Raw genomic sequence first — 26,947 nt, 5'->3', positions numbered from 1 at the left:
TCAAGTAAGATCTCCGCTTAGTTAATAGTGTGGCACTGACGTTAATTTCCTAATTTTGATCATTGACTAAGGTTCTGCAAAATGCTCACTTTAGAGGAAGCTGTGTGAAGGGTACAGAGGAATACTCAATTCTTTTGTGACTTTTCTCTAAGTCTAAAACTAATTCAAATTTTAAAAAGTTATTTAAAAGAGTCCTTTACCTTTAAAGATACATACTTAGGGGCGTCTGGGTGGCTCAGTCAGTTAAGCTTAAGCGTCTGACTCTTGATTTTGGCTTAGGTCATGATCTCAGGGTCATGAGATTGAGCCCCGCATGGAGCCTGCTTAAGATTCTCTCTCTCCCTATCCTTCTGCAACCACATGCTGCTTGTGCTCTCTCTCTCTTAAAAAAAGATACATACTTAAATATTTATGAATGAAATTATATGCCTGAGATTCACTGCAAAATAGATCAGTTGGAGAGGTGTCAGGGAGTGAGTGGGGGTATAAATGAAACAGGACCTTACACAAATTGATGCCTGTAGTGAGTAGCTGGGCAATGAGTACATGAGGGTTCACAATATTTGTTTACTTCAGTGTGTGTGTGCGCGTAAAATCTTCCAACCTAAATATTGGAGGCAGAAATCCCCAGATGATTTAACACACATTCAGGGCCAAGAAATACTGCTCGAGAGTCTTGGAAACGAGGTATAATGAGGAGCTCTATCCAGTACGACAAGCTACAAAATACCCGGCTCTTTGACATTGAGCTAGTCATTTAATCTTTCTGTATTACACTTTCCTAAACTACGAAACACCAGAAATGGACTAAAGGACCTTTCAAAAAGAAGACAAGAAGCATCATGAAATAGATTTACTGTTCTAAAATCTTCTAAGAGTTATCATAGTTAAATTCTAGCACAATAATCAAAAATGGTAAGGTCTTGTGTCTGCAAAAGCAATTCCCAAAGAATGTTCCAAAAAACACTACTTCTATAAGATATTACCTAAGATAAGGGTTCTGGGATCAAATAAGTTTGAAAAACACCAGTTTTATTGCCTGTAAGATTCCTAAGAACTTTTAATAAGATAATATGCATCATGACTTTCCAAGTGTGGTGATGGAATGTGCACAAAGTTTGGCCTTCTTCACATGGGACTAGTTTTGCAGAATTTATTTTGGGAAACTGCTTTAGACCAGTGGTTCCCAAATCTCAGGTAATGGAGAATGGATTCAGTATCATTGATAAGCTTATTAAAATAATGATTCACAGACCACATCCTAGACCTACTGGCAGGAAACGAAAACTCAGTATTAAAACAAACAAGTAAAAAAACTCAAGAGATTCCGATACATAGTCACGTTTGGGATTTAAATCTCTGTAGATCATAATATAGTAAAATAAGTTTATAATATTTTAAAGGCCACAACAATGCCAACCACTACGAAAATATGAAATGACAATTTGGAATGCTCTTCCAAATAAAAGTATTTAAGCCATGAAAGAAGCATATATGTATACATTTTATGAAAGGTAAGCAGTAAAATATTGGAGGTGTTAGCAAATTTAAATCTATCCATATACCTGGCGACAACTTTGTAATCTCAAGGATTTACTGTATCTACTACTAATTGTTAATGAATTTGTAGTGATTCTCAACCCTTTACTTGTGTGCTTCCTCATACCTATCTTCTTCTCACGCCTGAGTCACCGACCAAGACTATTTTGTTAAAGAACTCCAGGAGCTGCCATTAACATGAGTGGTTTCTCCAAGACAGAGCCCCTGACCTTTTCTTTATATGATACTATTTCAAGGTATCAGGGATCTCAATCCCTTCCTTCTTGAAAACTTTGGAAGATGTATGTACTACACCTTAGTGCTCACAGAGCTGCGTATCGATATGCAGCAGCCCCGTCAACGATATTGTTCAGGGTTTAACAGAAGGACCTTATTATTCTTAATAATTACTAACCATCTGTACCATGCACTTTAGTTTTCTAAGTACTTTCACAGGAATTATTTTTTTTTTTTTTTTAAAAGATTTTATTTATTTATTTGACAGAGATAGAGACAGCCAGCGAGAGAGGGAACACAAGCAGGGGGAGTGGGAGAGGAAGAAGCAGGCTCATAGCGGAGGAGCCTGATGTGGGGCTCGATCCCGTAACGCCGGGATCACGCCCTGAGCCGAAGGCAGACGCTTAACCGCTGTGCCACCCAGGCGCCCCTCACAGGAATTATCTTGCTCCTTCCCTCACAAAAGCCTTATGGGTTGAACAGGTGTAACTGTTTCCATTCAACCAATAAAAATCGCTGAGCTTTTCATGCGTTCATACTGTGAAAAAATAATTGAAAGAGGTATCAAGGCTCCCGCTCTCAAACAACTGATACCCTACTGGAAAACAAAATATAAATTACATATAGGAGACAGCTCAAGTCAACTCAAAGATATCATGTTAGCTAGAGCACATTAGGTATGGCAGGACTTTACACACTAATAGTAGCTAACACTTACTGAGCCATTTCATCTTCATTCAGCCCTTGGGATAGGTTACTACTCTTTTTCAGATGAGAAAACTGAGACCAGGAGAAGTGAAGTAACTCATCCCCCAAATAAGTGGTGAACCAGGATTCAAAGTCCAGATTCGTCCAGCTCCATGGACTGCTCCTTTTCATCATTACATTTTACTGCTAGGAAAGACAATCTATCTAAAGCACTGGGGACAAATGTCAAGACTAAATCAGAAAATGACTATTTCCCATAAAGCCTGGATCACTGGCTCTACTGCCCAGTAGAAAAGGACTTCGGAGTCAGAGGAAATCACAATAATGAGCCAGTGACGTTATTTTCCCACAGTACCTTACCTCTTTGATTCGTTTAACCAAAGCATTCTGATCGAAGGCAACGGCCTCCGCACACTGATGAAGATGGTCCTGATATCGGAGGCAGAGCTGTAACACCTGCTGGGAATCCAGTTTCTCCAATTTGGTATTTGTTGGGGAAGTCTGGCCACTCAATAGCCCTTCAAACAGAAACAGAAAAAATTAAATGAAATGGAAGTTACTATTAACAAACTTGTTTTATAAGTAACTTAATAAGTTCACTGAAGAAGGGGTAGGAGACTAAAATTTAATCTTGCTTCTTTTGTTATATGCTAATGACAATCGCAGCAACCATCATTTATGGAGCATCTATTATATACCAAGCACTCAGCAAAGTGTTTCATATGCATTATTTTCATACTCATGATTGCCCTAGAAAGTAAGGTATTGTTAGTCCCATTTCATAGATAAGAAACTCAACACACAGAGAGATTAAGTCACTTTCCTAAAGTCACACAGTGACTAGTAAGTGGTTTCTCCAGAATACAGCTCCTGACCATAAGACACCATTTCAAGGCATTAGTAATATAAATCCCTTCTTGAATGAAAACTTTGGAAGATATATTTATTTAATTTCTTTTAATAATTACAATGACTGTCTGACTTTGAAACAAAGGCTGCAGCCAGAGACAAAGAAGGCCATTACATAATGATAAAGGGATCAATCCAATAAGAGTAAAAAACAATTATAAATATTGATGCTCCCAACACTGGAGCACCTAACACATGAAGCAAATGCTAACAGACATAAAGGAAGGAGGTGAAGAGTAGGGGACTTTAACATCACACTTACATCAATAGATAAATCATTCAGATGGAAAATCAGTAAGGAAACAATGGCTTTGAACAACACATTACATCAGATGAACCTAACAGATACACATAGAACATTCCATCCAAAGATGGCTGAATATGCCTTCTTTTTTTATCCTTCAAAGATTTATTTATTTATTTGAGAGAGAGAGTGCGCACGTGTGAGCAAGAGAGCACAAGCAGGAGGGAGAGGAAGAGGGAGATGGACAAGGAGACTCCCTGCTGAGCAGGAAGCCTGACACAGGGCTCTATCCCAGGACACTGGGCTCATGACCTGAGACATAGGCAGACACTTAACTGATTGAGCCACCCAGCCACCCCAGAATACACATTCTTTTTAAGTGTATATGAAACATTCTCCAGGACAGATCATACATTAGGCTGCAAAACAAGTCTTAATAAATCTAAGAAGACTGAAATCATATCAAGCATCTTTTCCAACCACAATGGTATGAAACTAGAAATCAATTACATGAAAAGAGCTGGAGGGACACCTGGGTGGCTTAGTCTGTTAAGCGTCTGCCTTCAGCTCAGATCATGATCCCAGCATCCTGGGATCAAGTCCCGCATCAGGCTCCTTGCTCAGCAGGGAGCCTGCTTCTCCCTCTGCCTGCTGCTCCCCTTGCTTGCGCACTGTGTCTGACAAATAAAAAAAAATCTTAAAAAAAAAAAAGAACTGGAAAAAAACACAAACACATGGAGGCTAAACAACATGCCACTAAACAACCAATGAGTCAATAAATAAATCAAAGAGGAAATTAAAAAACATATGGAAACAAATGAAATGAAATGGTCCAAAATCTTTGGGGCACAGCGAAAGCTGTTCTAAGAGGGAAGTTTATAGCGATATAGGCCTACTTTAAAAAAACAAGAAAAATCTCAAACAATCTAACCTGACACCTAAAGAACTAGAAAAAGAAGAATGACAAAGCCCAAAGTTAGTAAAAGGAAGCGAATAATAAAGATGAGAGCAGAAATAAATGAAATAGAGACTAAAAAACAAGAGAAAAGATCAATGAAATCAAGAGCTGGTTTTTTGAAAAGAGAAACAAAATTGATAAACCTCTGGTCAGACTCATCAAGAAAAAAAGAGAGAAGACTCAAAATCAGAAATGGAGGAGAAGAAATAATAACTGACATCATAGAGTACAAAGAATTATAAGAGACTACAATTAAAACTTATATGCCAACAAATTGGACAACCTAGAAGAAATGGATGAATTTATCATCCAATCATACATAGAAACATACAATATTCCAAAACCGAGTAAGGAAGAATAGAAAACTTGATCAAACCAATTACTAGTTATAAAACTGAATCAGTAGTAAAAACAACAACAACAACAACAACACAACAACAACAAACTCCTTTCAAACCAAAGTCCAGGAGCAGATGGCTACAGATGAATTGTACCATTTTATTTTTTTTCACTTCTCCAAAGATACTTTATTATTTTTTTATATGTACCAAACATTTTAAAAAGAGTGAAAGCCTAGTCTTCTCAAACTATTTCAAAAAACAGAAGAGGAAGGAAAACTTCTAAATTCATTCTTCAAGGCCAGCTTCACCATTACCAAAACCAAAGACACTATAAAAAAAGAAAAACACAGGCCAACATACTTGATGAACACAGATGCAAAAATCCTCGACAAAATATGAGCAAACCGAATTCAACAATACGTTAGAAGATCATTCACCACAATCAAGTGAGATTTATTCCACAGATGCAAGGGTGGTTCAATATTCACAAATCAGCAAATGTGATACATCATACTAACAAAAGAAAAGATAGAAACCATATGATCATCTCAGTAGAGTCAGAAACAGCAATTGACAAATACGACATCTGTTCATGATAAAAACTCTCAACAAAGTGGGTTTATAGGGAACATACCTCCATATAATAAAGTATGAAACACAGCTAACATCACACTCAAAGGTGAAAAATTGAAAGCTCTTCCTCTAAGATCAGAAACAAGACAAGAATGTCCACTCTCACCACTTTTATTCAACATAGTACTAGAAGTCCTAGCTTCAGCAATCAGACAAGGAAAGGAAATAAAAGCATTTAAATTGGTAAGAAAGAAGTAAAACTGTCTTTATTTGCAGAACACATGCTATATATGATATAGAAAACCCTAAATACTCCATCCAAAAGCTCTTAGAATGGGGCACCTGGGTGGTGCAGTCGTTAAGCGTCTGCCTTCGGCTCAGGGCGTGATCCCAGCGTTCTTGGATCGAGCCCCACATCAGGCTCCTCCACTAGGAGCCTGCTTCTTCCTCTTCCACTCCCCTGCTTGTGTTCCTTCTCTCGCTGGCTGTCTCTTTCAAATAAATAAATACAATCTTTAAAAAACAAAACAAAAAAACAAAAAACAAAAGCTCTTAGAACTAATAAACGAGGAGGGCCTGGGTGGTTCAGTTAAGCATCTGCCTTTGGTTCAGGTCATGATTCCGGGGTTCTAGGATTGAGCCCACATCAGGCTTCCCTGCTCAGCGGGGAGCCTGCTTCTCCCTCTCCCTTTGCCCCCTTCTCCCTGCTCGTGCTTTCCCTCTCTCAAATAAATAAAATCTTAAAAAAAAAAATGAATCCAATATAGCTGCAGGATACAAAAATTAATATAGTGAAACCTATTATACTTCTATACTCTAAAAATGAAGTAGCAGGAAAAGAAATTTTTAAAATCCCATTTAAAATTGCACCCAAGGGGCACCTGGGTGGTTCAGTCACTTAAGCGTCTGCCTTCAGCTCAGGTCATGATCCCCAGGGTCCTGGGATTGGGCCCCACATCAGGCTCCAGGCTCAGCAGAGGAGTATGCTTCTCCCTTTCTCTCTGCCCCTCCCCCTGCTTGTGGTTTCTCTCTCAAATAAGTAAAATCTTTTAAAAAAATAAAATTGCACCCAAAAGAATAAAATACCTAGGAATAAACTTGAGGAGGTGAAAGACCTAAACTCTGAAAACTGTAAGACATTACTGATGAAATAAACTGAAGATGACACTAACGGAAAGATCTACCACCTGCCTGGATTGGAAAAATTAGTACTGTTAAAATGTCCATACTTCCCAAAGCAATCCACAGATTCAGTGCAATCCCTATCAAAATACCAACAGCATTTTTCATGGAACAAGAACAAATAATCCTAAAATTATACAGGAACCACAAAAGACATGGAATAGCCAAAGCAATTTTGAAAAAGAAGAACAAATCATAACCCCACACTTCAAGATCTACTTCAAAGCTATAGTAATCAGAATGGTATGGTAATGGCACAAAAACAGACCAATGGAACAGGACAGAGAGCCCAGAAATAAACCCACACCTATATGGTCGATTAATCTACAACAAAGGAGCCAAGAATATACAATGGGGAAAAGACAGTCTTTTCAATAAATGGTGCTGGGAAAACTGGGCAGCTACATGCGAAAAAATGAAGCTGGACCGCTATCTTAATCCCATACATAAGAGTAAACTCAAAATGAATTAAAGACCTAAATGTGCAACCTGAAACCATAAAAGAAAACATAGTTATCTCTTGGACTTCAGCCTTACAACATATTTATGGATATTTCTCCTTGGGCAAGGGAAACAAAAGCAAAAATAAACTACTGAGACTCTATGAAAATAAAAAGCTTTTGTATAACAAAAAACAAAAACCATCAACAAAACAAAAAGGCAACCGAGTGAATGGGAGAAGATATTTACCAATGATATATCTGAGAAGGGGCTAATATCCAAAATACATAAAGAATTTAGACAACACCAAAAAAAAAAAAAACCCCACAAAAACCAAAAAACAAAACTAATCAATCTCATTTAAAAATGGGCAGAGGACCTGAACAGACATTTTTCCAAAGACACAGAGATGGCTCATGGACACATGGAAAAGATGTTCAACAGCATTAATCATCAGAGAAATACAAATCAAAACCACAATGAGATAACCACCTCGCACCAGTCAGAATGACTAGCATTAAAAAGACAAGAAACATCAAGTGTTGGCAAGGATGTGGAAAAAAGGGAACTCTCAGTGTCGTGGTAGGAATGTAAATAGGTGCAACCATTGTGTAAAACAGTTTGGAGGTTCCTCAAAAAATTAAAAATAGAAATACCATATGATCCAGTAATTCCACTACTGAAAATTTATCCAAAGAAATGAAAACACTAATTTGAAAAGATATATGTACCCCTATGTTTATTGCAACAACATTCACAGTAGCTAAATTATGGAAGCAGCCCAAATGTCCATCAATACATGAATGGATAAAGAAGATACGCAGATCTAGAAGACACAAAGACAGACAGACACATACACACACAGGAATATTAGTCGTAAAAAAAAAAAAAAGAATGAAATCTTTCCATTTGTGACAACAGGGATGGACCTATAGGGTATAATGTTAAGTGAAGTAATTCAAACAGAGGAAGACAAATAACATATGATTTCACTTACTTGTAGAATCTAAAAAACAAAACATACTTTTTTTTTTTTTAAGATTTTATTTATTTATTTGACAGAGAGAGAGACAGCCAGTGAGAGAGGGAACACAAGCAGGAGGGGTGGGAGAGGAAGAAGCAGGCTCATAGCAGAGGAGCCGGACGCAGGGCTCGATCCCAGAACGCCGGGATCACGCCCTGAGCTGAAGGCAGACGCTTAACGACTGCGCCACCCAGGAGCCCCAAAACATACTCTTAAATACAGAGAACTGGTGGTTGCCAGAGGGGACATGGGTGGGGGGATGGGTGAAATAGGTGAAGAGGATTGAGAAGTACACATTTCCAGTGATAAAGTAAGTAAGTCATGGAGATCAAAAGTAGGGAGTAGGGAATACAGTCAATAATGTTGTAATAATGTTGTATGGTGACAGATGGTGATGACACTTCTTGTGGTGAGCTTTGAGTAATGTACAAAGTTGTGGAATCACCATGTTGTACAACTGAAATTAATACACTGTATGTCAGCTATACTTCAGTAATGATTTTTTAAAATGGTTGTTTGAAAAACTGAGAAACAGAAATAAAATGTAAAGGACCCTGTTAGGAGGAGATGCATAAATGAAAAAAATTAAAATGTGAATAGAATGTCAGCGAACACACCAGAAACTCCTATTCTTTATGTATTCTTCCAATATCAGTTTTGTTGCATAACTATTAAATTCCTTACATTTTATAGGACATTATATTTTCAAAGCCTTTCATATAAACTTATTTTTCTTTAAGGTGTGGTAAGTAGATCAGGATAATTATTAGCATTTATGTAAGGAAAGATCAATTAAAGAGGCTAAATGACTTGTCCATAGTCACACATCAAAGTCTTAACTAGAACTCAAGCATAACAACTTTTGGTCAAATACTTTCTGCCAAGCCAAAGGTTCACAAACTTTAGGACTCCTTTACCTTTTCAAAAATTATTGAGGACCCCAAAAAGTTTTTGTTTATGTGGTTTATAATATATTCACCTATTAAAAATTAAAACTGAGAAAATTCTTGAATATTCAATTATTTTAAAATAACAATCTCATTACATGTTAACATAAATAACATATTTTAAAAGAAATAACTATAGTTTCCAAAACAAAAAAGAAGAGTGGCACTGGTTTAAATTTATAAGTTTTTTTTTCAATGTCTGGCTTAACAGAAAGCGGATTCTCATATCTGCTTCTGCATTTAATATGTTGCTTTTACAACACGTAGCTTCTGGAAAACTCCATCGTACATTTCTAAGAGAGTAAGAGTAATTAGCAAATGTCTATGCATTATTGTGAAAATAGTTTTGTCTTCAGAGAATCCCTAGCGGTCCTGGGGATCTCAGGGATCACCCTACCACACTTTGAGAACCACTATGCTAGGCCACACTCTGTTTCATACCAGACCAATTATATAGCATGAGGTACACCAAAATAAATATGGCCATGGGGCACATGCTGGGCATGATCAGGATAAACCCACCCACATCAAAGCTCGTCTTCGCTCCTTATTCCTGCCCTTAATCACCGATGCCAAACCTTCACTGATTTCTGAGGTACTAGAACTAAAACCAGTCTTCTCCCTGCCCCCCAACCCCCACTTCAACAGGCCGTACAATGCGCTACCCAGTTGGGCTATCCCAGAGAATCTTTGGAAACGCCAGTCTGTGTTCTCAGATCTTCATCTCGCCTGACGGTGCGGGGTTGAACTTGAGGCACTGCTCTGTTCCCCCACATCCCACTGCTGATCCTGGCACAGCAGAGCACCAGTTCCTCCAGCTGAACCTGCCTCCACACAGTAGCTTTTGATGAAGCTGCTGTTTGCAGAAATGGGGATTTATTTTTTTAATTGAAACTTTTATTGAGATCCTGCATATAGGATCTTGTGTATCCTTTTACTCAAGTTCCCCCAAAGGTAACATCTTGCAAACCTACAATACACTATCACAGCCAGGATACTGACAGTGACACGATCCACTGATCTTATCAGATGTCCTCATTTTACTTGCACTCGTGTGTGTGTGCGTGCGTGAGCATTCACGAGCATGCACGCCTGCGTACAGTAGTGGTCAACTGCAGTCCAGAAGCAGATGATACTCCTGACATATTGCCAAAAGGTCGATAGTAGCCTAACAGTATATGACAATGCCTACGTCATTCGCCTCACTTCATCCCATCACGTAGGCATTTTGTCATCTCATGTCATCACAAGAAGGGTGAGTACAGTATGGTAAGGCATTTTGAGACAGAGAGAGCACACATTCACGTAACTTTTATTACTGTATAGGGTTAAAATTGCTCTATTTTATTATTAATCTTACTGTGCCTAATTTCTAGGTTAAACATTATCACAGATATGTACATATAGGAAAAAAACCTAGTATACAAGGTTCGGTAGTATACAGTTTCAGGTGTCTACTGGTAGTCTTGGAGTGTATCCCACAGATGAGGATGTCTACTAGATTTAATTCTATACAATTTTTTCACATGTGTATGTTCATGTATCCGCCACCGCAGTCGGATCCTGAGCTGTTCCATCACCACAAAGATTTGTGTTGCTTTTTAGAACCACAGCCACCTCTCTGTCATTCCTCTCCCGATCCTTAACCCCTGGCAACCACTAATCTGTTCACCATTTTTAAAATTTTGTCATTTCAAAAATGTTTAATAAATGGGATAATATAATATGTAAGCTTTGAGGATTGACTTTTTCCACCCAACATATTACATTAGAAATTCATCGAAGCTGTTGCATGTTTCAGTAGTTTGTTCCTTCTCATTTCTGAGCAGTATTCCACAGTATGTATGTACCAGTTTGTTTAACCATCCATCTATTGAAGGACATGTGGGTAGTTTCCAGTTTGGGGGCTATTAAAAACAGAGCTTCTATGAATAGTGGTGCACAGGGTCTCGTACAACCAAATTTCCATTTCTCTGGGATAAATGCCCAAGACTACAATTGCTGGGTTGCATGGTAATCAGATGTTTAGTTTTATAAGAAAATGCCAAACACTTTTCTGGAGTGCCTGAAATCAAGAAAATGGGGGATTTTTCAGACCACTAAAATCTCCAAACAAAATTATCAAGGACTAATTACCAAGGACTAAAACTGACAAAGATACAGTCCCAGGAACAGACTTGAGGAGGAAGGTACCCAAAGCTTTTTGCTGTCAATCCAAGAAGAAGGAACAGAGTGAGGAGGCACCATGAAAAGAAAAACGAATGATTTTGTGCTATCAGTATTGGGCCAGGATAATGCAAAGGCCATATGGAAACTCTGATAAATTCAACAGTATAAAAATCAAGAATCCTCATGGCAAAAAAAAACCCACCATAAGTTAAAAAAAAAAACAAAAAACACAACAGCCCTGGGAAAAATGTCTGCAACTCATATCACAAAGAGCTCCTAGAAATTGGCAAGTAATAAATCAGCAAAAGAAAGATGGGCAAAGGATATGAATAGGCATTTCACAGAAGAGGAAGTATCAATGCCTCAGCTATAAGAAAAGATGTACAACCTTATTCATCCTAAGAAAAAGAGAAATCGAAACTTCACTGCAAGGCCATTCTTCACTTTCACACTGGTAAAAACCAAAAGCATGATAAAAACTCTGTAGACAGAACTATGACAGGCATTGCTGATTGGTGTGTAAGTCATGAACACCCCCAGAGAGGGCAATTTGACATGGATATCAAAATTACAAATCCGTAAAGCCCTTGATGCAGCTGTTTCACTACTAGGAATTTACATACAAATTAGCACACATGCTAAATTTGTATAAGATATATATATAAGATTATTTGTTACAATGGTGACTGTCACAGTAAAAGATGAGCAAACACTCAGTGTCCATCAGTCGGGAGCTTGTTAATTAAATCAAAGTACATCCATAAATACATGACCACAGGAAACAACAAAGGAGCTCTGTATGTATTCACACAGAAAAGTCTCCATAAGATATTAGGTAATAACTCTTCTGCCTAGGCTGCCAACATGCCATCCAGACTGAGGAAGACCCAGAAAGTAGGGAATCATGTGATCCATGGCCATGGCCACATGGGCAAGCCGCAGAAGCACCCAGGAGGCTGGGGTAAACAGACATCACTCAGGCTACTCGGGGAAAGTTGGTATGAGGTATTACCACTTAGGAACAAGAGCTTCTGCCCAACTGTCAACCTTGATAAACCGTGGACCTTGGTCAGTGAGCAGACATGGGCAAATGCTGCCAGAAACAAGCCTAAAGCTGCTGCTATCACTGATGTGGTGCGATCAGGCTGCTACAAAGTTCTGGGGAAGGGGAAGGTCTCAAAGCAGCCTGTCACTGTGAAGGTCAAAGTCTTCAGCAGAAGAGCTGAGAAGATGGTGGGGCGGGAGGTGGGCGGGGGGGGGGGAAGTGCTGTGTCCTGGTAGCTTAAAGCCACAGGGAGGGAGGTTCAGTAAATGCTAACAAGTGCTTTAAAAAAAAAAAAAAAAAAAGGAAAGATATCAAGTAATGAAAGAAGGTATAAAGGATAGTGTATTGAGTAAGCTACCGTTGTGTAAAAAATGGGGGATATACAAGTAAATAAAAATACATATTCGTATATGCTTATATTTGCATAAAGATTCTGGAATGACAAGAGTTAGAAAGATAGAGAGCCAGGGTAAGGGGCATAATTTTAACATTTTTTAAAACCATATGACCGTATTTTCCTTCCAAAACTTTTAAGCAAATTAACCCATTTTAACAAAAAAGTAACCAAGGTCTTTCTCATCTGTAACATCGTCTTGGGCAGTTCTCCCCTCTTTCCTTGCCTCAAGTATCCCCAACTACGTAAGCCAAAACCAGTTCCTTATCTTTCATTCTCACCAAGGTTTATATGGCTGAATATACCTTAAAGCAGTAACTTCTCCAAGGCAATTAAAAGCCTCGCAACAAACTGTAAACTGGTAGAAGATGGAGACCCTATTTTACTTACCTATTTACCTCTTACGTCTATCATACAGCACTTGGTACCTAAAAGGTTCTCTTGGAGTGTATCCCACAGGTGAGGATGCATTCTACTGTTGAAATTCCAAGCAAAGAGTAAGCTGAGGAAGACTTAGGGAGAAAAAGCTTTCTAGAGGTAGGTACTACTCTGTGTTCTCCACATGTATGTAAGAATGAGACCTGGTCACAGTCTGAATCTGCTCTTCTAAAGTGAATGAGTGCTCCCAGTGCTTGAGGAGACCACTGGGAGCTTGTATTAAAGGACAGGGTAAAGTGAGAGCCACCCCAAGCTTCCAGAGGGTTGAAAGGCTAAAGCAGAGGAGCCACAACTCAACTGTGGCTCACAAAACCAAACCTTTACTCTTCCTCTTTAAAAAAGGAACCCATTTCCCTCATTTTGATGACTGAACCACTCCTACTATCTTTTGATAGAAGGAGGAGGGAGAACAGAAAGCTGGGTAAATTTAGAGATGGTAAATGTTATCATTTGTAGGAGACCACAAACTGCCAGCCCTTCGAACTGTTTTTATTCTGAATGCACATTACTGTTTTTTAAAGACTGTGGATGTTTTCGGTGAGGTGCAGACTCTCCTGCTCTCTAACCCCCCCCAACCTCTTACTGCCTTATGGCCAGCCCGCTGCCCCCAGCACATTAGCTGCCTGGCCTCTGAGAGCCGCTAGGGTTACACCTCTGTTTTAATTTTTACTTACCAACTCTAAAGAGAACCCAAGCCTTTGGGTAATAGAGAATGAACCATAAATCATCTTGAAGTTATTTTTGTTTAGTTTTATAAATGTTCTTTACAGTTAAGATATTTTTCTACTTATTATATAAATTTTCAAACATACAAAAAGAAATACACACACACATATATATACATCTTCCCAAATTTTCACCATCTAGATTCAACAACTAACATTTTATTCTACTTCACCCTTTTCTATTTTTTCTTTTCCTGAGCCATTAAAAAATTATAGCTATCATGACACTTCAGTCCTAATCCTCTATTCTTCCACATCTTTATGATTAGCTTTTCATGTTAAAATTTCTAAATTATGTCTTCCTTACTGTGTAAGACAACAGGCTCGTTACCCTCAATTTCCTAATTCTTCTTTAGCTTTAAAACAGTGACACACACGGAGTACTTACTGAGTTAAAAACCTGATCTAATAGATTCCATATTTACCAGCGGTAACTACTTGAGGCATTTCTTAAGACCCTATCAGACCCTGGTTGAAACTACTTTGTTTACACAGGAATGGAGAGTGGGCTCCGGGGAATGAGCGAGGACCAAGACTGATTATTACACAGATCCAGCAAGCTGCCATCTGTACCTACCTCTTTGTGTAAAGTGCTGAGTGGAAAAATCATCAAGGTTAAAAATTTGGGAAATATTTTGCTGAGCAATCTTTTTCTTTCTGAAATATCAGGTAGGAAAAAAAACATTTTTCTAAAGTATATAGCAGAACCATATGGGTATTAATCTAGGCTATTACCAAACTGAATTCCTTAACTTTTAAAGGCTTAGCCGCTTCCAAGACTAAAAATGAGTATTATGAGTAGTGAGGCCCCTATTTGAGAAACAGTATAATAAGCTCCGTTTCCTGCTACAGAATCCTGAAATCTATGTAAGTTTGACTAATGTTACTGTGAAGGTATAATTAAGCAATAGATTACAAAAAAAGAAATTCTCCCCCAAACCAATAAGGTTTTTGTTTTTTTTTTTTAAGATTTTATTTATTTATCTGAGAGAGAGAGAGAGAAAGGGAGAGATATCACGAGCAGGGTGGAGGGGTACAGGGAGAAGCAGACTCCCTGCTGAGCAGGGAGCCCAACGCGGGACTCGATCCCAGGATCACGGGGATCATGACCCGAGCTGAAGGCAAATGCTTAACGGACTGAACCACCCAGGTGCCCCCAATAAGGTTTTTTATTCTATTGGTCATGGTCTATTTCAAAGACAGAAGCACATAAGCCATGTGTATTCTTTAATATAAACTCCAGTTCTCGGGGCGCCTGGGTGGCTCAGTCAGTTAAACATCTGCCTTCGGCTCAGGTCGTGATCCCAGGGTCCTGGGATTGAGCCCCATGTCAGGCTTCCTGCTCAGTGTGTAGCCTGCTTCTCCCTCTCCCTCTGCCCTTCCCCCTGCTTGTGCTCTCTCGTGCTGTCAAATGAACAAATAAAATCTTTAAAAAAATAAACAAACTCCAGTTCTCAAAAGTTCTCTTCTTTTAAAGGAAGGAAAAGTCTGAAAATTTTCAGCCCAACTTGGACAGGGTCTTATGATATATACTGGTGATCAATTCCTTTGGGGTATTTAGAAAAAGAGTACCCTCCATGACTGGTTCCCTTAGGAAATTTTATCTCCATTCAGTCACCTCAGAGGAGCACCAATCTCACCGAGGAGAAGAAGCTATCCAGATAGGCTATCATCATGGTTTTGCTTAAACTATGAGGCATAAGAGACCACAAGTGCAGACCAGCCCACAATAATATGTCAACTCACCACAGTGTTTGGTGTGAAGAGATGCAACCTCCTAACAGTTTCCAATAACTACCAAAGGGCCAATAAAGAACCTTCTCATTGAGTGCTCTAGACTGAATGTTGTATCCCTCCAAATTCATATGTTGAGACTTACTCCCTAATGTGATAGTATGAGGAGGCAGGCCCTTTAGGAGGTGATTAGGTCAAGAGGATGGAGCCCTCATGAATGGGATTAGTGCCCTTACAAGAGACCCCAAAGGGCTCACTTACCCTTTCTACTATGTGAGGACACAACAAAAAGGTGGCCATCTATGAACAAGGAAGTAGGCCCTCACCAGACACTGAATCTCCCAGCATCTTGACCCTGGATTTCTAAGACAGGGAACTTAGTCCCTGAAAAAAGCCAAATTCAGCCCTATTATTACTGGCTGTGTGATCTGGATGGTTTACTTTAGATCTGTGAGCCTTAGTTTCCTCATATGTAAAGATGGAATAATAATCACCTCCTTTTTAGTTTGCCCACCATACAGTAGGATCTTGATAAAAATATTTGTTCCCTTTACTCTTGCCTTTCGTAAGACTCAGAGAAGTAGAGGGGCCCTCAGGCGTCAAGGGAATTTGTGGTAGGTTATAGAAAGCAGTTTATCCATTTAGGCCCAGGCACCCATTTGTCTATGACTAATGACTTTGATTTATAGTACCAAAGATACAAAACTAGAGGATGTCATAACCAAAGTAGATATAACCTTTCCAAAGGTGATCAGTACCTACAGATGAAACACCTCCATGTCTTCAAGCAATCCTGTCCACTGTTATGAACTTAGCTTTTCACAATCTTCTCCACTTTCTCCTCCCAAAGAATGAGGTAAAATGTTCAACTCATCATTGTCCTTCAACAATATCCAGGTTCAAAGGCTTGCTCTCTGGTTAAATTTAGGCCAGGGAAGGGAGGCAGCAAGATATAATGAAAAAAAGTATAAGCTCTGGAGTCAGGTAGACCTGGGAATTTGAATCCAGAGACAGCCATTTACTACCTATGTGATGTAAGAATAGGAATTTAACTTCCTTGAACTCAGTTTTATCTATAAATTTAATACTATCTAGTTAAAGTAGTACTATGAGAATTCTATGAAGTTATGCATCACATAGTATCTGGCACAGAAAAGGAACTCAATTCATGTTAATTTCTTCACTGTCCCCAAGTCTCCAACTACCAGCTACTGCCATAGGCAAATAAGCAGGCTGCAAAATCTGCCTGGATGACTGGCCAACTCCACCATAATACAAGTATTTGCTAGCACCTCCTTCTACATACCAGCACCGTAGGAAATCATAAAGAAGTCATCCTATTCCTCAAGCAGATTACCAGAAGCAGCAGGAGTTAAATACAATGCAGACGTGAATAAAAGCTATTAAAAAGAACGAAAAAGTCCCAAAGCCCAATTCATAAATGGGCAGACGGTGTAGTAGACATTTCTCCAAAGAAGATATACAAATGTCACTTAGCACATTAAAGATGCTCAACATCATTCATCATTAGGGAAATGCAAAACAGAACCACAATGAGATACCACTTAACCATCAGGATAGCTACTATCCAAACAACAGAAAATAACAAGCATTGGTGAGGATGTGGAGAAACTGGAACTCCTGTGCACTGGTGATGAGAATGTACAATAGTGTTGAAATGACAACAAAGGACTTAGAATATTACATCAACTTAGTTGATAAAGCAGTGGCAGGGTTTGAGAGGCCTGATTTCCATTCTGAAAGAAATTTTACCGTGAGTAAAACACTATCAAACAGGCTTGCATGCTATAGAGAAATTGTTTGTGAAAGGAAGAGTAAGTTAATGCAGCAAACTATATTGTTTTCTTTTTTTTTTTAATATTTTATTTATTTGAAAGAGAGTGAGAGAGGGAAAGCACAGAGGGAGAGTAAAAGGGAAAAGCAGACTCCCAGCTGAGCAGAGAGCCGGACACAGGACTCGATCCCATGACCTGAGCTGAAGGCAGATGCTCAACCTAGTCACCCAGGCACCCCCATATTGTTTTCTTATTTTGAGAAATGGCCACAGCCACCCCAATCTTCAGCAACCACTACCCTAATCAGTCAGCAGCAATTAACAACAAGGCAAGATCCTCCATCAGCAAAAAGATTATGATTTGCTGAAAGCTCAGATAGTTAGCATTTCTTAGCAAAAAAGCATTTTTTAATTAAGGTACATGGTTTTGTTTTTTTTTTTAGACTTAATGCTATTGGACACTTAATAAACTACAGCACAGTGTAAACATAACTTTTATATGCCCTCAGAAATCAAAATTTCACTTGACTCACTTTACTGCAATATTCAGTTTACTGCAGTGGTCTGGAACCGAATCCACAGTATCTCCGAGGTATGCCTGTATGTGGCAAAACCGTCCTTCAAAAGTGTGTAAGAAATTAAGACATTCCCAGATAAGCAAAAGCTGAGGGAGTTCATTACCACTAGACCTGTCCTTCAAGAAATGCTAAAGACAGTCCTCTAGGTAGAAATGAAAGGACAGTTGAGAGTAACTTTGAGCTGTACGAATAAGTAAAGATTTCAGTAAAGGTAAATATGGACAATTATAAAGGCTAGCATTATTATAACAATTGTAACTCCATTTTTTTTTTGTTTTTTACATGTTTGAGAGATCAACGCATTTTTAAAAATTATTAGTTTATAATTTTGGACAATGTATAAAGATGTAACGCTGTGATATCAACATCTGAAAGGGGTGAACATGAAGCTGTAAAGGAGCAGAGTTTTTTTATGTTACTGACGTTAATCTGACATGAATTCAAGTTAGAGTGTTATAACTTTAGTGTGTTAAATATAATACCCACAGTAATTTCAAATAAAATAGTTATAGAATATACAAAAGAAAATGTGAAAGGAATTTAAACATTTTACTACAAAAAAATAAATTCAACCCAAAAAAAGACAGAATGCAGTAAATGAAAGGCAAAAAAAAGGCTATAAGGCATAAATGAAATAGGAGCAAAATCACAGAAGTCCCTCCTCCTTAGTAACTATTTTAAATGTAAATGGAATAAACTATTTTATCAAAAGACAGGGATTGGCACTATGAATTTGTAAAAAGTATGATCTAACTATATGATATCTACAAAAGACTCACTTTATATCCAAAGACACAAATAGGCTGAAACTGAAAGGATGGTTCCATGTATACAGTAACCAAAAGAGAGCAGGAATNGTTATACAAATTCAGAAAAATAAACTTTAAATAAAAAACGGTTACATACAAGAGGCAAAGAAAGACATTATTAATAAAAAGTTCAATACAGCAAGAAGGCATAACAATTGTAAGACATTTATTTACACACCTCATCACAGACCATCAAAATATATTAAGTAAAATGGACAGAACTGGAGAAATAGGTAGTTCTACAATACTAGCTGGAGACCTCAACACCCCATTCTCAATACAGAACAACTAGACAAAAGATAACAAGGAAACAGAGAACTTAAACAACACAGTAAACCAACTACATCTAACAGACATATACAGAACGTTCTACCCAACAACAATAGAACATATATTCTTGCAAGTGCACAGGGGACACTTCCCAGGATAGACCATTTGTTAGGCCATAAATTCTCAATACATTTTAAACGATAAATACCATACAAAATATCTTCTCTAACAACAAAAGAATGAAGTTAGAAATCAATAACAGAAAAAACTGAAAAATTCAGAAGTGTGTGGAAATTAAACAACACACTCTTAAGCAACCAACTGATCAAAGAAAAAAAATCACAGGGGAAATCTAAAAATAGAGATGAATGAAACCTAAAATGCAATATACCAAAACTTAAAGGATGGCGCAAATCTGTGCTAAGAGGAAAATTTATAACTCTAAACATATTAAAAAAAAAAAAACAAGGCTCTCAAATCAACAAGCTAACTAGAAAAAGAACAAATCAATCCCAAAGCTAGCAGAAGGAAGGAAACAGTAACAATTATAACAAAGACACATGAAATCTCTCAGAGAACAGAAAAATAGAGAAAATAAAACCAAAATTGGTTTTTTTTTTTTTTAAAGATTTTTTAATTTATTTATGTGACAGAGAGACACAGCCAGTGAGAGAGGGAACACAAGCAGGCGGAGTGGGAGAGGAAGAAGCAGGCTTCCAGCAGAGGAGCCTGATGTGGGGCTCGATCCCATAATGCTGGGATCACGCCCTGAGCCAAAGGCAGACGCTTAGCGACTGAGCCACCCAGGCGCCCCCCAAAATTGGTTCTTTAAAAAGAGCAACAAAGTGACAACACTTTAGCTAGATGAAACTAAGAAAAAATGAGAGAAGACTCAGTTATTGAAATCAGAGACAAAAAAAGGGACATTACTACTGAATCTACAGAAACAAAGATTATAAGAGAGTAGTATGAGCAATTTCACAGCAACAAATTGGATAGCCTAGATGAAATGGACAAATTCATGGAAATACAAAAGTTACCAAGACTATCATAAAGAACAGAAAATCAGAACACCTTCTAATTAGCAAGGAAACTGAATCAGTAATTTAAAAAAAATCTCCCAACAACAAAAAAAAGTCTTGGACCTAATGGCTTCACTGGCAAATTTTACAAAATACTTACAGAAGAGCTAACACCAGTCCTCAAAATTTCCCAAAAAACTGAGGAGGAAGGAAGACTCTAGCTCATTTTATAAGGCCATCATTATCCTAATAGCAAAGCCAAACATACTACAAGAAAACTTCTGACCATTATCACTTATGAACAGTGATGCAAAAAGCCTTCAGAAAATGCTAGCAAACAGAATTCAACAGCATATTAAAAGGATTATATATTATGACCAAGTGGGATTTAGTCCCATAATGCAAAGATGGTTCAACATAGGAACTTGAATGGTATTAACACACAGCATTAACAGAACAAAGGATAAAAGCTAAATGATAATCTCAATTGATAACAGAAAAAGTATTTGACAAAATTCAACACCCATTCATGATAAAAACACCCAATAAACTAGGAATAGAAGGAAACTAATAAAAGCCATATATGAAAAACCCAGAGCAAACCATATTCAATGCTGAAAGACTGAAAGCTTCTCCTCTAAGATCGGGAACAAGGCAAGGATGCCCACTTTCACCATTTCTAGTCAACATAGTACTACGAGTTCTAGCCTGAGCCATTAGGCAGAAAAAAGTAATAAACAACATCCAAATCGGAATGGAAGAAGTAAAATTGTCTCTATTTGCAGACGATACGATTTTATACATAGAAAATCCTAAAGATTCCACAAAAAAATTTTAGAACTAATAAATGAATTCAGCAAAGTAGAAGTTAACACACAAAAATCAGTTACAATGAAAACTCTGAAACACTACTGAAAGAAACCGAGGAAGATAAAAATAAATGGAAAGACAACTCATGTTTCATGAATTGGAAGACTTAATATCAGGATTTGTAAGTTTTATTTTTTATTCAAGTATAATTAACATACAGTGTTACATTAGTTTCAGGTAAATTCAAAAATTCTACACATTTCTCAGCGCTCATCAAGAAAAGTGTTCTCTTAATCCCCTTTATCACCCATCCCCCCACTCACCTCCCCTCTAGCAACCACCAGTTCTCTGTATTTAAGAGTCTGTTTTTTGTCTATTTTTGTTTTGTTTCTTAAATTCCTTTAAATTCCTTAAATTCCATATGAGTGAAATCATATGCTATTTGTCTTTATTTCTCTTGGCATTATAGCCCCTAAGGTCCATCCATGTTGTTGCAAATGGTGAGTTTTCATTATTTTTTATGACTAATATTCCTCTGTGTGTGTCTATTCATCTATGAATGGACATCTATGAGTCGACACTTCCATACTGAGCTATTGTAAATAATGCTGCAATAAACATAGGGGTGCCTATATCTTTTCAAATTAGTGTTTTTGTTTTCTTTGGATAAATACCCACTGGTTGAATTACTAGATCATATGGTAACAATATCTATTCTTAGTTTTTTGAAGATCCTCCATACTGTTTTCCACAGTGGCTGTACCAATTTGTATTCCCACCACAGTGCACAAGTTGTTCCCTGTCCTTCACATCCTGGCAAATACTTGTTATTTCTTGTGTTTTGATTTTAGCTATTCTGACAGGTGTAAAATATCTCACTGTACTTTAAAAAAAAATTCATTCATTCATTCATTTAGAGAGCAGGGAGAGGGGCAGAGGGAGAGAAAGAGAGAGAAACTCAAGCAGACTCTGCACTGAGCATGGAGCCTGACCCGGGGCTAGATCTCAAAACCAAGATCATGACTTGAGCTGAAATGAAGAGTCAGATGCTTAACCAACTGACTCACCCATTGTGCTTTTAATTTGCATTTCCCTGATGACTAGTAATGTCAAGGATCTTTTCCTTTGTCTGTTGGCCATGTGTTTGTCTTCATTGGAAAAATGTCTATTCAGGTCCTCTGCCCGTTTTTGATTGGATTATTTAGTTTTCTGGTACTGAGTTCACAATACCATCCAAAGTAATCTACAGATTCACTGCAACCTCTATAAAAATTTCAACATTTTTTGCAGAAGTAGAAAACCCATCCTAAAATTTATATGGAATCTCAAAGGACTTCCAATAGCCAAAACAATCCTGAAAAAGAAAGACAAAGCTAGAGGACTCACACTTCCTGATTTCAAAACTTACTACAAAGCTATAGTAATCAAAACAGTATGGTACTCACAGAATGATAGACATCTAGATCAACAGAATAGAACAAAGAGCCCAGAAATAAACCCTCACATACATGGTCAAACAATTTTGTACAAGGGTGCCAAGACCATTCAATAAGGGAAAGGACAGTCCTTTCAACAAATGGCACTGAGAAAACTAGATGTCTGCATGTAAAATAATTAAGTTGAACTCTTACCTAACACTCCAAACAAAAATTAACTCAAATTGCATCAAAGACCTAAACCTATCAAACTCTTAGAAGAAAACATAGGGCAAAAGGTTCATGACATTGGGTTTGACAATGATTTCTTTGATAGGACACCAAAGATACAGGCAGCAAAAGAAAAAACAGACAAATTGGAATTCATGAAAATTTAAAATTTTTGTGCACCAAGAGGCACTATCAACAGAGTAAAAAACCCACAAGATGAGAGAAAATATCTGCAAAGGGCATGTATCTGATACAGGGTTAATACTCAGAATATTTAAAGAACTCCTAAAACTCATTGTAAAAAAAATAGAAAAAACCCAATTCAAAAATAGTCAAAAGACTTGAATAGACATTTCTCCAAAGAGGATATACAAATGGCCAATAAGCACATGAAACGAAATCCAGCATCACTAATCATAAGGGAAACGCAAATCAAAACTACAATGAGATACCACCTCACACTCATTAGGATGGCTATTATCCAAAAAAAAAAAAAAAAAGCAAAAAACAAATAACCCAGAAAATAACAAGTGTTGGTGAGGATGTAGAAAAATTGGAGCTCTTGTGCATTGTTGATGGGAATGTAAAATGGTACACTCACTGTGGAAAAGAGCATGTCAGTTCCTCAAAAAATTAAACACAGAATTACCACATGATTACTAGCAGTTCCACTTCTGGGTACACGCCCTAAAGAACTGAAAGCAGGCTCTCGAAGAGATATTTGTACATTCACATTCACAGTAGTTAAACATGGAAGCAATCTAAGCATCCAGCAACAGATGAACAGATAAGCAAAACGTAGTAAATACTTACGATTTATATTATTCAGCCTTAAAAAGGAAGGAAATTCTGACATTTGCTACAACATGGTTGAACTTTGAGAATGGTATGGTAAGTGAAATAAGGCAGACAGAAAAGGGCAAATGCTGTATGATTCCACTTACATGAGGTACACAGACAGAATAGTCAAATTCATGAAGGAAAAAATGTAGAACAATGGCTGCCAGGCGCTGAGGGGAGGGGGGAATAGGAAGTTACTGTTTAATGGGTGTGGAGTTTCAATTAGGAATGATGGGAAAGGATGGTGGTAATGCTGCACAACAGTGTGAATATACTTAATGCCACCAAATCATACTCTCAAAAAGGGTTAAACTGGTAAGTTTGATGTGATGTATATTTTACCATAATCAAGTAGATAGATTTCAATACCACTCTAATAAAGCAGCCAAGAAAAAAAAAAAAAAGGTGGTCAGTAGGGAACAAAATCTAAAGTATGAAAGGATAAAACAAGGGAAAAACAAGTCTTATTTCCTTCTCTGAAAACTGAGGGAGTTGAACCATGTTTTCTTTCAAGTCTAAACTTTGAAAATCTCATGTTTCTATGAGGAGGAAGGTAAAGTAGCATTTTTTTTTAAAGATTTTATTTATTTATTCGACAGAGAGAGAGACAGCCAGCGAGAGAGGGAACACAAGCAGGGGGAGTGGGAGAGGAAGAAGCAGGCTCCCAGCGGAGGAGCCTGATGCGGGGCCTGATCCCAGAACGCTGGGATCACGCCCTGAGCCGAAGGCAGACACTTAACCGCTGTGCCACCCAGGCGCCCTGGTAAAGTAGTATTCTATACTGCTAGAATAGGGTTTGGGTTTTTATTATTACTATTACTATTATTATTATTACTATTACTATTACTATTACTATTATTACAAGACCAAGACTAATTTAGAATTATTTGCAGAAAGAAACATTTAAATTCAGAAGACCCTTACTCTGAGTAGGAAAATGAAAGAAATGCAGTCTACTGCTATAAAAGAAATGCATTCCTAATTCAGAAGTCACGACCTTTCAACATCTCTCAATAAATGAACACAGAAAGCCCACGCGGTCTCGCTTGTCTAGAAGTACGAATGCCAGCCTGGAAAAATGCAGCAGCTGAGTCCTCCCTGCAACTTGGCAGTTAGTGTTCAGCACACCCTGATGTTCTCCACTCGCTGAAATATCAACACCCCAAAACTGCAGCTTTCCAGACAAAATGAGGATGGCTGTTTGGAGCACCAAACGATCCTTCCCTTTCTGAAAGAGTTTGCTTTGAGGAACTAAAGTGTTCTTTTTAAAATTGGCATTTAACACAATGCTACTTACAGTAGTTTGAAGTATACACAACTTCCTAAACATACAGACTTTGCAAGGCACACCAAGACTGACGATAAAAGAGGGGAGGCTATCTTTAGAGTCAACAGCAAATCACATTGGGGACCTGAAATTTTTCCTTTTTAGATTTTCACAAAGACGAATCACAGATTCACTTTAAATAAAAACAAATGAAGTCTTAGGAAAAGGACACAACCAAAAAGAAATGTGAAATATTAATGCCATGACTTTGCTGCTCAAAAGAGTCACCCTTCTTGTAGGTGTTAACTCACGGCTTCCTTGAAGGATTACATGCCCTGCACTCCAATGGATAATGGGAAACACAGATTATGTACAGATAATGGATAATGTTTATACTGGAAAAAACACCCTGGTCAGATGGAAAGTTCTCACTTGTTGACAGCTTAAAATGTTGAGGCATTTCTGTTGATTGACAGCAGCCAATTACTAAGAACAAGACAGATTTTAGAAAAAAACTGATTTTCCACACATGAAGTCTATTAATAAAGACAATCTCAATTTCTATTCCACTTATATACAATTAGCAGGAAATATAGAATATTCCTTCTCTATATAGAGCTAAGACCTACAAAGAGAGAGTTAAGGAGCTGCAGTAAAGCAAAGTGTCACATATGAGAGCCAGTTTGCCTATTATACAGAGAAGCTAAGAACCAAGGGCCTTTCTCCCACCTGCCCTGCAGCTAAAATTACACCGATTTATGCATCCACCCCCAACTCTAAATAGGGAGCAAATGTTGCAAAACAGGGACCTCCTACAAGGTGCATTCCCTCATGACAGCAGTTTCTGGAAAAATTGTTTCTGAGGCAGCAATAGAAGCAGGGCCAATGGCAAAGTTCAGTCTACACTGCCAGCCAGCACTGTTTGTGGTACAGGGTGTGTCAAGTGTTTGGTCATGACAGCAGCAGTGACGTCAATGGGTTAAGTTCTGTAGCATGATTTTGGCCATTATGCTTAGGCAGGTGGCCCAAAATCTGATTCTAGAGCTCTTCTAGAGATTCTGTCAGCTATTCACTATCCTTCCAACAAATTCTTTGTATGTTTAGATCAGCCATCAAATCTGACTGATACATTTAACCTCAATTTTTCTATCAATGAAAGAGAGGTAATACTATATACCTTGAAGGTAGTGGAGAGAATTAAATGAGATAATATATGTTTGTCAACTTTTTAAAAGAAAAAAAAGTGATTCAGCCAGCAAAATTGAGTTTATTAGGGAATAACAGAAGAACTGCAATTTGGGACAAGCAAACTATGGTGAACTGTGGGCAAGTCTGGGCAACAAAGGAGGAGAGCATCTTTTTATAGAGAAAAGGAGGAAGTTGGGAGGGGTTGTTTTGAACAAAAGTTCATTGGGGGAAAATGAGAGTTCAAAGTGGAGACGACTTCTCATTGGCTGCAGGTGATTGAAGAGGTGGTGGCTTCTCATTGGCTGCAGGCAAAGGCAGCGTGCTTGATCCAGAGGAAATCTTCCTTCTTCCTGCTGGACTATGCAAGTTGTGACGAGTGGTGCGTGCATAAGAGCCCACCCTCTGTGATTTCCTGACTCGCATTTTGACTTAGGTTTCCTTGACACATTTTCACATGTTAAAGCCCTTTGTAAACAATAAGCCACATATTGTTATAATTCACTAAAATTTAACTCTCTGTCAGGTGCTATCTAAGGAATTTTATTTCATGGGTAAGAAAAACAATAGCTAACATTAATGATGACATTTTCTTAGCCAAGCACTGTGCTAACCATGTTACATATTTTATCCTATTTAATTGTCAGGATGACTTTAAAAGGCAGATTTTATTATCCCATATACAAAGTAAGTAGAGTAATAGTAACAATAATCATGACAACATATCATATGATGGAAATATATACTAGAGTTAACAGAAAAAATACTGTAAATTAATGATTTTTGGTGACAGAAATATTACTATAATTTAAGAGAGATAATACACTAGCCAAACCATGAGAGCTACAGTTGCCAACTCTTGAAATTCTAGTGTCCCTAATTTGGCAACTTACTTGAGGAATTAATTTAAAATACCATTTTCCTCTTAACTTATGCTTAAGACACTTTTCCTTGAGCTTTGATTATACTTTGGAATCAAAATGTTTTCAGTAGCGGCACAGCTCATTTATAACTGAATCTCACGTTTTATGGGCTGTATCTCTGGAATATACTCGGTTGAAGGTTCACTTTTGGCATTACCGTAGCATCTTTTTGTGTATTATTATTGACATTCCTG

The 26,947-nt window shown here is 37.8% G+C and overlaps 1 protein-coding gene and 1 pseudogene across 2 annotated transcripts in view; one reads left to right on the top strand and one right to left on the bottom strand.

The window, feature by feature from the left end:
- Positions 1 to 26,947, bottom strand: part of BORCS5 (BLOC-1 related complex subunit 5) — a 92,040-nt gene that overhangs the window by 21,329 nt on the left and 43,764 nt on the right. For both annotated transcript variants that reach the window (XM_040642172.1, XM_008707084.2), the window contains exon 3: positions 2,845 to 3,002. In XM_040642172.1, the coding sequence (XP_040498106.1) occupies positions 2,845 to 3,002 (158 nt within the window). The remainder of the gene's footprint in view (positions 1 to 2,844; positions 3,003 to 26,947) is intronic.
- Positions 12,073 to 13,082, top strand: LOC103677818 (annotated as a pseudogene).

This window comes from Ursus maritimus, unplaced genomic scaffold (genome assembly GCF_017311325.1).
Source record: "Ursus maritimus isolate PB19 unplaced genomic scaffold, ASM1731132v1 scaffold_26, whole genome shotgun sequence".
In the NCBI taxonomy this organism is placed as follows: domain Eukaryota; kingdom Metazoa; phylum Chordata; class Mammalia; order Carnivora; family Ursidae; genus Ursus; species Ursus maritimus.
This window is presented reverse-complemented; position numbering and strand designations above follow the sequence as displayed.